This window comes from Ranitomeya variabilis, chromosome 5, assembly GCF_051348905.1.
Source record: "Ranitomeya variabilis isolate aRanVar5 chromosome 5, aRanVar5.hap1, whole genome shotgun sequence".
Lineage (NCBI taxonomy): Eukaryota > Metazoa > Chordata > Amphibia > Anura > Dendrobatidae > Ranitomeya > Ranitomeya variabilis.
The window spans coordinates 666,952,983-666,965,852 of NC_135236.1; the positions used below are offsets into that span (position 1 = coordinate 666,952,983).

At 40.4% G+C, this 12,870-nt stretch overlaps 1 protein-coding gene across 2 annotated transcripts; it reads left to right on the forward strand.

Annotated features, from left to right (window-relative positions):
- Positions 1-2,560: 2,560 nt before the first annotated feature.
- Positions 2,561-7,932, forward strand: RAB19 (RAB19, member RAS oncogene family). 2 transcript variants are annotated; one of them, XM_077266676.1, is made up of 4 exons: positions 2,561-2,662; positions 5,954-6,226; positions 6,433-6,616; positions 7,031-7,932. In XM_077266676.1, the coding sequence occupies exons 2-4, from the start codon at positions 6,032-6,034 to the stop codon at positions 7,294-7,296; spliced, it is 645 nt and encodes a 214-aa protein (XP_077122791.1). In that variant the 5' UTR covers positions 2,561-2,662; positions 5,954-6,031; the 3' UTR covers positions 7,297-7,932. The 2 variants fall into 2 exon arrangements, with proteins under 2 accessions (XP_077122791.1, XP_077122792.1); XM_077266677.1 differs by lacking the exon at positions 2,561-2,662 and adding an exon at positions 2,671-2,856.
- Positions 7,933-12,870: the final 4,938 nt, after the last annotated feature.

The following is a 12,870-nucleotide window of genomic DNA, read 5'->3' on the forward strand; positions in this document are numbered from 1 at the left end:
CCTTTATGCCCCTAAATCAATAAGGATACAACATTAACCTCTTAATTCCCCTGACCACCAGGGATAATAACATTAATCACCTTACAGCTGTAGATCATCTGTAGATCGATAACCAGGGACACTAACATGAAATATTTCACTGCCCTGAATCCCCTGAGATCTTTGCATTTTCCTTTGCACTGCCCTAGACCACCAGGGATATTAGATAATAAAGTGATCATTCTTATAATGATCTCGGATCAATCACATTTATCTATTCAGTACCAACGATTACCACATGGTGGTGCTGCAGCGCTCCTCTGCCATAAAGGCCAGATCGATGCCCCCTATCCCATACTAAGTACTGATAGCAAACTTGGTGTGGTCCTGAACTCTTCTCTGGGGGGAGTGTCTCCATGAAGACCACGCCCCTTTGGTAACAAGACTATATTTACATACTGATATTAGAATGCGCTAAAGTTGGACTTATAAAACACTAAATTTAACATCAGGGAGACAAAAAAAAAATAATACAACCATTCTACTCTGGAATTTGTTTTCAGAGCAAAAACACCAGCATCATCAGGTATCAGATATTTATATAATAAAGTAGACAGTTTTCGAATATGAAATCTGGTGATTGATCCCCATGAAGGGGTACTTTATTAGAATAGACTGTCCTGTAATACCAACTATAACCACATGGCGGCGATATGGAACTTGATGGATGGAATGATCAGTGCTCTCTGTTCACTTGCAGCGCCACCTATGCCCATGGGTTGTGGGCGGTATTGCAGCTCCATTGGACTGAATGTGGAAACAATACTTGACCAATTGGATGTAAGATCATTTTTATTTTCATTTTGAGGCTATGGGCACACGTTCAGGAAAGTGTGCAGAATTTTCCTGAGCAAATCCGGACTACTTTCGCAGGAAATCCACACACATATTTTTTGCTGGTTTTTTTCACATTTTTTTGTGCGGATTTTTAGCATTTTTTCTGGAACTTCCCAATGCAATAATATAGCGGGAAATCCTCGAAAAATCCGCAAAATTAATGAACTTGCTGCGTTTACGCAAAGCGTTTTTATCGTGGAAAAAAAACGCAACATGTGCTCAAAAATTGCAGAATGCATTAAAATTGATGGGATGCTTAACATAAGCGGTTTTTAAGCGTTTTTGCTGTGGAAAAACGCCGAAAAAAACGAGAAAAATCTGCAACGCGTGCACATAGCCTAAGGGGAAATATTAAAATAATTTTTAAAATAAATAGGGGAAATATATAAAAAATTAAGGATAAATAGTAAAATAAATAGGCAAAATATTAAAATAAATTTTCTGTGGAAATATGAAAATAAATAGGGTAAATATTAAAATACATTTTAAGGGGATATATTAAAATAAATAAGGGAAATATTACTTGTAGATTGTGAGCCCTCGCGGGCAGGGTCCTCTCTCCTCCTGTACCAGTTGTGACTTGTATTGTTTAAGATTATTGTACTTGTTTTTATTATGTATACCCCTCCTCACATGTAAAGCGCCATGGAATAAATGGTGCTATAATAATAATTAAAATAAATTTTAATGGTAAATATTAAAATAAATAGAGGAAATATTAAAATAAATTTTAAGGGTAAATATTAAAATAAACAGGGGAAATATTACAATAAATTTTAAGGTGAAATATTAAAATAAATAGGGGAAATATTACAATAAATGTTAAGGTAAAATATTAAAATAATTAGGGGAAATATTAAAATACATTTTAAGGGGAAATATTAAAATACATTTTAAGGGGATATATTAAAATAACATTTAAGGGGAAATATTAAAATAAATAGGGGAAATAAAATACTTTTTAATGAGAAATATTAAAATAAATTGTAAGGGGAAATATTAAAATACATTTTAAGGTGAAATATTAAAATAGGGGAAATATTAAAATACATTTTAAGGTGAAATATTAAAATAATTAGGGGAAATATTAAAATACATTTTAAAGGGTAAATATTAAAAAACATTTTAAGGGTAAATATTAAAATAGATTTTAAGGGGATATATTAAAATAAGTTTTAAGGGGAAATATTAAAATAAATAGGGGAAATAAAATACTTTTTAAGGGGAAATATTAAAATAAATAGGGAACATATTAAAATAAATTGTAAGGGGAAATAGAAAAATAAATAGGGGAAATATTACAATAAATTTTAAGGTGAAATATTAACATAATTAGGGGAAATATTAAAATAAATTGTAAGGGGAAATATTGAAATACATGATCCCTTATAAGAACATAGAAATGAGATGTGGAGCAGAGGCTTCAGCGAGTCGGCGTCTGCTGTATCCCGTTACATTAATGACAATGGCGCCATTGTGGCCCCAGCCGTGTATTGTAACCGTGTCACTCAGTACGGGACGGCCAGAACAAAGCCAGAGGCCTGGATCCGGTATCACATTTTTTTTTAATTCTCCAGTCTCCCCCATCCTTGACCTCTTGCACAAAACTGAAGGGCACAATAAGGTTGTTTGTCTCCTTTGGTGCTTCCTTATTGCTGCTGCTTCCAGAACTACATCTCCCATGATGCACTGCAGCGGAGGCGGCAGGCTTACCTGTTGATCCAGGTGAGGGCAGACCCAGGAAGGTGTGTGACAGGTGAGCAGGTCCTGGCAGCCGAGGCGACAGGTGAGAGATTGTATCGTGTTCTAGAGGAAAAAGACAAAACCGGCGAAATTCTGCCGACATTCCGAATGTTCTTTGCGTCTTTGTATTCGAGACGGGAAAAAAAAGGATAAAATTCTGGGCCAAAGACCCTAGAAAGGAAGATCTGCCCTGTACAGATGTGCTGCCGACAATGTGCCGCCTATGGGGACAGAGAGGTGATTTTCGGCTTTTGTTTTTCCTTCCAAGAGCCGTAACTTTTTTAAATTTTTTTTATATTATTGATTTTTAATGTTCATTTTACGATATAATATGACGAGACAACGCAATTCCACCATTATTTTTTTATACATATATTTTACGGCATTCGTTGTACTACAAAAATGATCTGCCAACGAGATTCTCCAGATCAGTACGATTCCGCCGATACCAAACTTATAACATTTATTTAGAAAGATTATATATATTTTATCTTTTTCATTTATTTTTTTCTGGTGTTTTTCCACATTTTTCAAGAAAGACTATAGAAAAAAAAAAAGCTCTTAAGGCCACGTTCACAGTATTTTAGTCACATAGAGCATTATAGAACGAAAAACTCCTTTAAGATGCTCATCATGGGAACTTAATATCCCGTCTCCTAGATCCTATCACCATATGTAGTAGGTGTGATAATGATAATATTACCAAATACCTCCAATTCGAAATGTTGCGTAGTTCTTCTGATTAACGATTTTACTTACCCATTTGCAAGGCATTGCAGTAGCTTAGATATCCATGGTTACGGCTACTGATATGGTGAGTTAGTTGTTAGTGGTTGTAACCATGGATACTTAAGAGACTGCAATGCCCTGCACATGGGGTAAGCGACATAGCTAATCAGAAGAACTATACTACATTTCTAAAATGGAGGTATTTTCTAATATTATTATTATTGCAATCTACTACGCTTTGGGATAGGATCTTGGAGAGGCGAATAGCCCTTTATCCTGAAGAAGTATTTTATGGAAAATGATCCTCTGATGACATGTTACTTTCTCGGTAGAACTAGAAGTCCCAGCATGGCCTGTTATTACCAGTAGTTCGTGTTCTTCCACTTCGGGGGACCATATATTGACTAAATATACAGCTGACATTTGTCTCGGTATGTGACCTTTACAGATAGACCTGAATGGCGAGAAGCGCATCAATGGAAATTCTGCTAATGGCGACTCGAGATCTGTGAAATTTCGGCCCTAGATTGAGAGGCTCTTGTGAGATGTCATAGATAAGATGTGAAGGGACAATATGGGTGACCTTTGTAGGCTCAGATCATCACTGCTTCTGAATGGTCTCTGTAAATGTATTGAACCCCTTGGGTACTGCTTGGATATTTCTCCTCCTGGAAATGTTATATATTATGACATCTTTAGGTTGATTTTAATGGATCTGTACTTAGAAAATGATTAGATTTCCAAGATCAGCAATCTCTGAGTCGTACCAAGGGAGTTTAGATGTTCTACAGAGCCCGTCATAGATAAGCAATCTCCAAGTCGTACCAAAGGAGTTTATCTGTTCTACAGAACTCCTCATAGATAAGCAATCTCCGAGCCGTACCAAAGGAGTTTATCTGTTCTACAGAACTCCTCGTAGATCAGCAATCTCCGAGTCGTACCAAAGGAGTTTATCTGTTCTACAGAGCTCCTCATAGATAAGCAATCTCCGAGCCGTACCAAAGGAGTTTATCTGTTCTACAGAACTCCTCATAGATCAGCAATCTCCGTGTCATACCAAATAAGTTTAATAGTTCTACAGAACTCCTCATAAATCAGCAATCTCCGAGTCGTACCAAAGAGGTTTATCTGTTCTACAGAGCTCTCATAGATCAGCAATCTCCGAGTCGTACCAAAGCGGTTTAAATGCTCTATGGAGCTTGTCATAGATCACCAATCTCCGAGTCATACCAAAGGAGTTTAATAGTTCTACAGAACTCCTCATAGATTAGCAATCTCCGAGTCGTACCAAAGGAGTTTAATAGTTCTACAGAACTCCCCATAAATCAGCAATCTCCGAGCTGTACCAAAGATGTTTATCTGTTTTACAAAGCCCTCATAGATCAGCAATCTCGGATCTGTACCGAAGATGTTTCTCTGTTCTACAGAGCTCTCATATATCAGCAATCTCCAAGTCATACCAAAGGAGTTTATCTGTTCTACAGAGCCCCCATAGATCAGCAATCTCCAAGTCGTTCCAAAGGAGTTTAATTGTTCTACAGAACTCTTCATAGATCAGCAATCTCTGAGCCGTACCAAAGGGGTTTATCTGTTCTACAGAGCCCCCATAGATCAGCAATCTCCGAGCCGTACCAAAGGAGTTTAATTGCTCTACAGAGCTCATCATAGATCAGCAGTCTTCGAGTTATACCAAAGGGGTTTAATTGCTCTACAGAGTTCGTCATAGACCAGCAATCTCCGAGTCATACCAAAGGGGTTTAATTGCTCTACAGAGCTCGTCATAGACCAGCAATCGCCGAGCCGTACCAAAGGAGTTTAATTGCTCTACAGAGCTCATCATAGATCAGCAATCTCCAAGCTGTACCAGTGGTGGGAAGTGATCACAGATTGCTATCTTCTCACTTGTGTCAGTCCCGATTTTTCCGGGACTGTCCAGGAAAATCAGTTAGCAAAATGTTGGACCTTGCCGAAATCAGGCCCCTAAATAAGCAAAGAAAGGTCCCAAATTTTGTGTTATTCAATGTTGGTATGTAGTGGGCACCTCTCACCACTAAATAGTGGAAAAAGAGGCCTAGTCAACATTAGCAATGGAGCACATCCAATCAGAACAAAGGTTTCTTATTTCAAACTGCTGTGGAAAAATTAAACGTGGACTGTGATTGGTTGTTGTGGGCAAAACACAAGGCCTAATCATGTTTTTCCAGCCTGCCTTGTCCTTACGCTGAGTGATGGCAGTAATTTTAAGTAATGGAGTCCTGAGATAATCACACACCATAGACTATGTAGCTGAGACTGGGTGACAATCAATATGGCTGCCATGAAAGACAGTCTGAAATTTGGCCTGATTCAGATCCAAAAATGCTGCCCACAGTCCTGAATTTCCTGCTCAGAAAGTCCAGTGGAAGAGGGGTTTAGAATAAAAAAAAACATTCCTGAATTATATGTTTTGAGCCATTTCTGGGCTGCTCCTTGGGGGCTGGACTTGTCTCTAATTTTTTTTTTTATATATGTTGGAAATTATGAAACTAACACATCCGCCAATATAGATCTTAAAGATGTCGAAAATTCCATTAAGCCATTTGTGTTCTCTTTTCCTTTACCCCAGATTTACAGTATGTCTTGTGGCCCCTAATCTGCATATCTTCAAACTTCTCTTGAGCTATTGACCACGCCCACGAGGAGCATGCCTGGATCTGAATGTGCAGAGGAGGATCCTTTTGATTTTTTATTTAAAATTATTCTGATTGGTGACTCCAATGTGGGCAAGACCTGTGTGGTTCAGCGGTTCCAGTCCGGAGTCTTCAGTGACAAGCACCAGAACACTATCGGGGTGGACTTTACCGTGAAATCCCTGAATATCGAAGGCAAAAAAGTCAAGGTAATAATTTCTACAGCTTATTTTCCCCCCTAGATAGAATATTCATGCAGATCTTCCATGACATCTCCTTGGAACTTCAGACATCAAACAAGTCTCTGCAGCATAAAGAAGCAGTCTACTGTATAGCAGTCAGAACATACTATGACTTCTTTTGTACACGTAACTAATATTATAATTATGTATGATTGATTGTCCATCTCTCGTAGGTACAAGTTTGGGACACGGCTGGCCAGGAGAGATTTCGGACGATCACGCAGAGTTATTACCGTAGTGCACATGGAGCCATTATTGCCTATGACATCACCCAACGCAAGACATTCGAGTCCGTTCCCCATTGGATCCATGAAGTGGAAAAATATGGAGCTGCCAACTTGATGATGATGCTAATCGGTAGGTCTACCAACGATTTTTATAAAGGGGTTTTCGGTATTGTCTAAATTTTGCAGCCATGACCATGTTTACAGCCCTCCATCAAGCCAGGCAAATCTCATTTTACAATAAAGCTGTACCACAGTCTTTCTCGAAAAGACCCTTTTGTATGGGAACCTTTTGTCCATGCCTAGTGTCTCCCTCTGTTCAACAGAGAACCCTTGCTTTCCATGTGGCTTCAGCCACACACTCCCGAACTTCCTGCTTACGACCAGGGGGCATGTGTAGCACATGAGGTCCACCCCTAGTCTTTGCCCACTAGACATCCTTAAGAGTTTTCCGAGACTCCTGTATGGTTAATTTTCTTAGTTATAGGTGGTATTCGGCTTATGGAAGCAGAACATCTCTCACCCTTTATCTTATCTGTGTTTGAAGGCAACAAATCCGACCTGGTAGAGAAAAGGCAGATCCTGTTTGAAGAAGCTTGCACTTTGGCCGAGAAGCATGGACTGCTGGCGGTCTTAGAAACCTCAGCCAAAGAGTCCCGTAACATTGAAGAAGTTTTCCTCTTGATGACCAAGGTGCTGATTGACCGCAATACCCCTCACTTTCACAAGGAGAGTCCACGGAACAGCTTTGTGCTGGACTCTCGGCCTATTCTGGACACAAAGGAGCCGGAGAAAAACTGTCTTTGTGGGTAGAACATGAAGTAGATATTTGAAGCTTCCACTGGATGAGTTGCGTTGACTAAGGCCACTGGAGCATGAGGCAAGGTGGACAGTTAAGAGGAAGCTCCTAAGGATGTCGTTGGACCTTTCCCATTTGATGGTGTCCAACTCCTTCCCGACAGGTGTCTACTTGCAACTCAAGTTTTCATCTACAAGGGGTCATGGAGACTCAAACACGGACTAACCTACCCCTAGAAGAGAAGTAGATGTGGGGTTGTAAGAAGAAGGTCCTCCATGTGTAGAGTCAAAGGAACCCCCTTCCTGAAAATGAAGACCTCTCCCTTTGTAGGAAAAGCCTGAAGACCAACATTTAGATATTCGTCTTGCTCTGGTCGCCCATAAGGCACTGATAGTTGTCTACTGTAGACTTTGAGATGTCATCCGAGATTCTTTACGTAGAAACCTAGTCTGTTCTGTAATATTTTATATCTGTCTACTATAAATACAGATAGTTGAGACAGGAGGCGGCGTAACCATGGTCACGTCTCAAAAACACTGATATTTCTTTATTCGATAATACACCTCCAGGGTATGGTAATTTTTTTTTTTGTACTTGGGATTTTTCCTGGCTGAAACTCCTCACAAAAAAATAAAACATTTTGTGCACAAGGAGAATTTTTTTTAAGCAGAAATGGCTCAAATTGATTTTTTTGGTTTTCCCCATGTGGAAACCCCCCCAGCACCTAACGTACTACAGCAATGTGTTTCCTTTAACATTAATAAAAAGTTGAAAGAATATTTGAAGCGGTTTTTCACGTGGAATTTTGGAGCGGAATCTGCTCCAAATCCACAACAGTTTTTGTGTTTTTTTTTTGTTTTTTTTGAGGCTGAAAAGTGTAGATCTCAAATTTTCAACTTTTTTTTTCCCCTCGAGAATTGATGACACGTTGCTTCATTTTAGGTAAAAATGGTAGTCACATCTCCAAGATCTTATTCCAATACGTAGTAGGTGTAATAATTATAAGCAAATACCTCCAACGAAAAATGTAGTATAGTTCTTCTGATTTGCTATGTCGCTTTCCCCATGTGCAGGGCATTGCAGTAGCTTAGGTATCCATGGTTATGACCACTGATATAGTGAGTTATTTGTTTGCAGTCGTAACCATGGATACCTAAACTACTGCAATGCCCTGCACATAGGATAAGCAACATAGCTAATCAGAAGAACTATGTTACATTTCTAATTGGAGGTATTTGCTATTATTACTACTCTTAGTGTATATATAGGGATAGGATTTTGGAGATATTACCCCTTCAAGAGATTTTTTTTTTTGCCATGGCTTTAGAAACAGATCTGCTTCAAAAACTTTGAATGAGCAAATTATTACCGTAGTGTGCATAGTGTTGTTTTTTTGCGTGTGGAAAAAAAACAAACATGATATGGATTAGTTTAAAAATCCACAGCAAAAACCTCTTCCTATTGATTTCATTGGGAAATCAACATTCCTGTTCATACAGAGTATTTCTTGTCCCAAAAAAACTACTTTAAAAAGAAATGAGCCGCAGCATAAGCCGGCATACAGGCACCATGTAAGAGCACGTTCACACTGTGGCCATTTCACAGACAAAATCCAAGATATTATATATATAAAAAAAAAAAAAGAATTAAAAAAAAAAAAAGGAACATCTACCCCATGGTAAATAAATAGTAATTGTACATTACAAGAATGCGTAAGAGGAAAAAAAAAAAAAAAAAAAAAAAAAAAAGGAAAAACACAGATTTTTATGTGGTTTTCTCTAAAAACCCGTCAGATTTTTCCATCTAAAAAAGTCTCGTGAGCTTAATCGTAGACTGTATTCTCATGCCGTATGGAACTAGTATTGCGCTGTACGGCAAAGCGTGCTCGTTCGGACTGACCACAAACACGGTGACTGTCTCGTAAATCCGAGTCTATCCGATCACGCTAATTGCATGTATGACACACGTCACAGAAATTGTATATGAATTTATAGCCAGATGCCAAGAGTGCGACGTACGGGATAAACTGGATTGACGACATTGAGGTCGTTCCATAGGTTCTACGGTCACCTACACGGTCACGTTTAGAATCCTGCCCAGTGCTATAGAAAAATTACCCATCACCACAAAACAAGAGACCATATCTGACCCATTTAATAATGAGGCCGGGTCTTATCAGGGTGGAGATAAGGTGCACAGTATAAACAGAAGAGATAGCACACCATTTGTTTCCTTTATTGCCCCTGCCTGACACTGAGCTGAACAAAGGTCATGGTGCAGAGACAGGCGCGGCCGCCTTTGATGAACAGACGTTACAGCCCTCTACTTATCACTATGTAGTGAACACAAAGGAAGCAATTCAATATAGTAAAAGGTGTGCATACTTCTGAAACAATTTTTTTTTACCTTCTATGGATCAGAAATTCTAAAGAACCTCAGTTAAATATTATGAAGTGTGGTCTCCATGGTAACAGACTACAAATAGACCTTGTGTAGTCTGATCCGGCAGCCGCAACCTCCTTCCTACCATTTGTCCTCTCTGCTTACGGTCTATAGATAACAGAGTAGCACAACTACAAGAACAGGCAACAAGGGCCTGATCTGTAACCATGGAGGCACATAGGTGTGGTTAGGAGCTGAATACACGAAATGGTGGGTAATTTGAAGGTAAGAGAAATTGCTATAAGGGTACCGTCACACATTGAAATTTCCATCGCTACGACGTTACGATTCGTGACGTTCTAGCGATATCGTTACAATATCGCAGTGTCTGACACGCAGCAGCGATCAGGGATCCTGCTGAGAATCGTACGTCGTAGCAGATCGTTTGGAACTTTCTTTCGTCGCTTGATCACCCGCTGACATCGCTGGATCGTTGTGTGTGACAGCGATCCAGTGATGTCTTCGCTTGTAACCAGGGTAAACATCGGGTAACTAAGCGCAGGGCCGCGCTTAGTAACCCGATGTTTACCCTGGTTACAAGCGTAAACTTAAAAAAACAAACCGTACATACTCACCCGTCGGTGTCCTTCAGGTCCCTTGCCGTCTGCTTCCTGCTCTGAGTGCCGGCCGGAAAGTGAGAGCAGATCACAGCGGTGCTGCGCTCTGCTCTCACTGTACGGCTGCACTCAGAGCAGGAAGCAGACGGCAAGGGACCTGAAGGACACCGACGGGTGAGTATGTACTGTTTGTTTTATTACGTTTACGCTGGTAACCAGGGTAAACATCGGGTTACTAAGCGCGGCTCTGCGCTTAGTTACCCGATGTTTACCCTGGTTACCCGGGGACTTCGGCATCGCTCCAGCGCCGTGATTGCAACGTGTGACCGCAGTCTACGACGCTGGAGCGATGCTCATACGACGCTGCGACGTCACAAATCGTGCCGTCGCAGCGATGAAAATTTCAATGTGTGACGGGACCCTAAGTTCTATTTCAGATCAGTGTTGCATAAGTATACACACACACTATTAAAGTTTTTTTCTGTTTTGTTTTTTTTTTACCTCCACATTTCCTCATGTGATCATTGGGTGGGCCAACCACTGAACCCCTTTAAGGGGCGATTTGTTTATAAATCCAAGGGTCAAAACCCTTTAAGTTATAGACACCCTTCATCAACGTCTACCAACAATATGACCATTTCGCACTAGCACCCAACAAATCAGCCAAATTATAATGAGACGTTGTGTAATGCTTCCTCTCTCCTGTGGGGGCACTGCAGGGAAATCAAACAGTTGCTGCCAGTTCCATTACCGCAGTAGTTTCCCAGCAGCTTGTGGCACAGCTCACACACAATTTGACTTGAATGGTTAAAAATATGTGACACACCCCCCCCCCTCCTAATATCGAAGGCTTTATATGGTGGCATATAATGCTGAAAACTTGTTTGACTGGAAAACAATCCAATGGGACATTTCCGCTTCGTGAGCCTGGCCCTGGGCCACTTACCTCCAGGCTGGTCATAAACCGGATCTCATATAGGATTAATAAAATTCCAATAAACTTAGATGCTTGTCACCTGCTGTTATTAGGGAAGTAGTCTACAGCATGTAAATCTTAGTGAACTACAACACCCAGCATGCTAAAGATCTACACGTTCGAGATCCCAGACATTCACACCCACCTACCTCCCATGACACCTCCTTCCATACAATCTGCTTTCTCGAAGGGGCATCATTGCTACCACCTTATTGATTGATCACTGGCTTCCCGCAGTTAGGAAGTGGGGAGCCGGCTGTTGCTTCCTCACATGTCAAGAGGAGAGAGTGAAGCAAATTGCTGAGTAGCCACAGGGATTACATGACATAAAAGTGTCACAGGAGCCCCGGTTCCAGCACTGGAGGGGAGTGCAGGTATTTTACTGGGTGGAAACATATGGATTCAGAAGGGGTTGTCACAGTTATGAACAACCCTTTTAAGCCCATGGACAGTTTACAAGAGCTCAGCTTTAAGGAGTTGTCCACTACTTCCTATAGGCTCTCGCGTGGTTATGTCAAGCACTGAATCAGCTGACTTCACTGTCCACGTCTTCAGACAAAATTGGACAGCAAGAGGAAGTCCGGGCTACGTCTGCTCTCTCACTTCCTCTTGATGTTCGATTTATCCAAAGGCGCAGACAGTGACGCCAGCGCCGATTGGGCATCAGGCTCAAGTGTCACAACCGCGTAAGAACCCAGGGACCGCGAGGCAAGTACAGGAGGCAAGTATAAGTTCTATTTTATCAGCACCAAACATTTAGATCATGAAGGCTTTGTCCTAGTATTGGACAACCCCCCATAAAACTTCTGCCCCTCCATCTACTGTTCTGGGGTCTCAGCACCTACCCTCCTATTAGTCAGAACTTCAAATATATGTTTGTCTCTATGCCAAGTGAAATTAATGAACACCACAAAAAACTAAGCTATACAAATCATTGCCTGCGTGCCTTTTTTTCCCCCTGTGCACTCGACTGTTATTCTTTCCGTTTTCCGCGCTGTGGGCAGTCTCAAAAGAATCTTTTAGGCTGTGTGCACACGTTGCAGATTTTTCGCGTTTTTTTCCGCTATAAAAACGCGAGAAAAATGCATACATTATGCATCCCATCATTTAGAATGCATTACGCAATTTTTGGGCACATGACGCGTTTTTTTCCACGAAAAATGCATCGAGGTAAAAAAACGCAGCATATTCATTAATTTTGCAGATTTCCCACTATATTGCATTGGGAACTTCTGGAAAAATCCACAAAAAAAAAATAAATAAATAATACACCGCACCAAACGCATGCGGATTTCTTGCAGAAAATGTCCTGTTTTGCTCAGGAAATTTCTGCAAGAAATCCTGAATGTGTGCACGTAGCAAAAAAAAAACACAAAAAAAAAAACAAGATTTGCCACAACTCTACTCTGGTCCACCCCATTGGAGTATTTTTTTTTTTTTTTTTGTATGTTCGGTGCAATTTTTGCAACTCGAGACGCCAAAAAAGGGACAATTTTTAACTTAGCACCAAATTCATAAACCTCGTGCAGTTTTGCGGGAGTTTGGCACACTAAGGAAAGTGGGGGGGGGGGGGGGGAAATTTACTAATTTCCACCAGAGCATGAAATGTACAT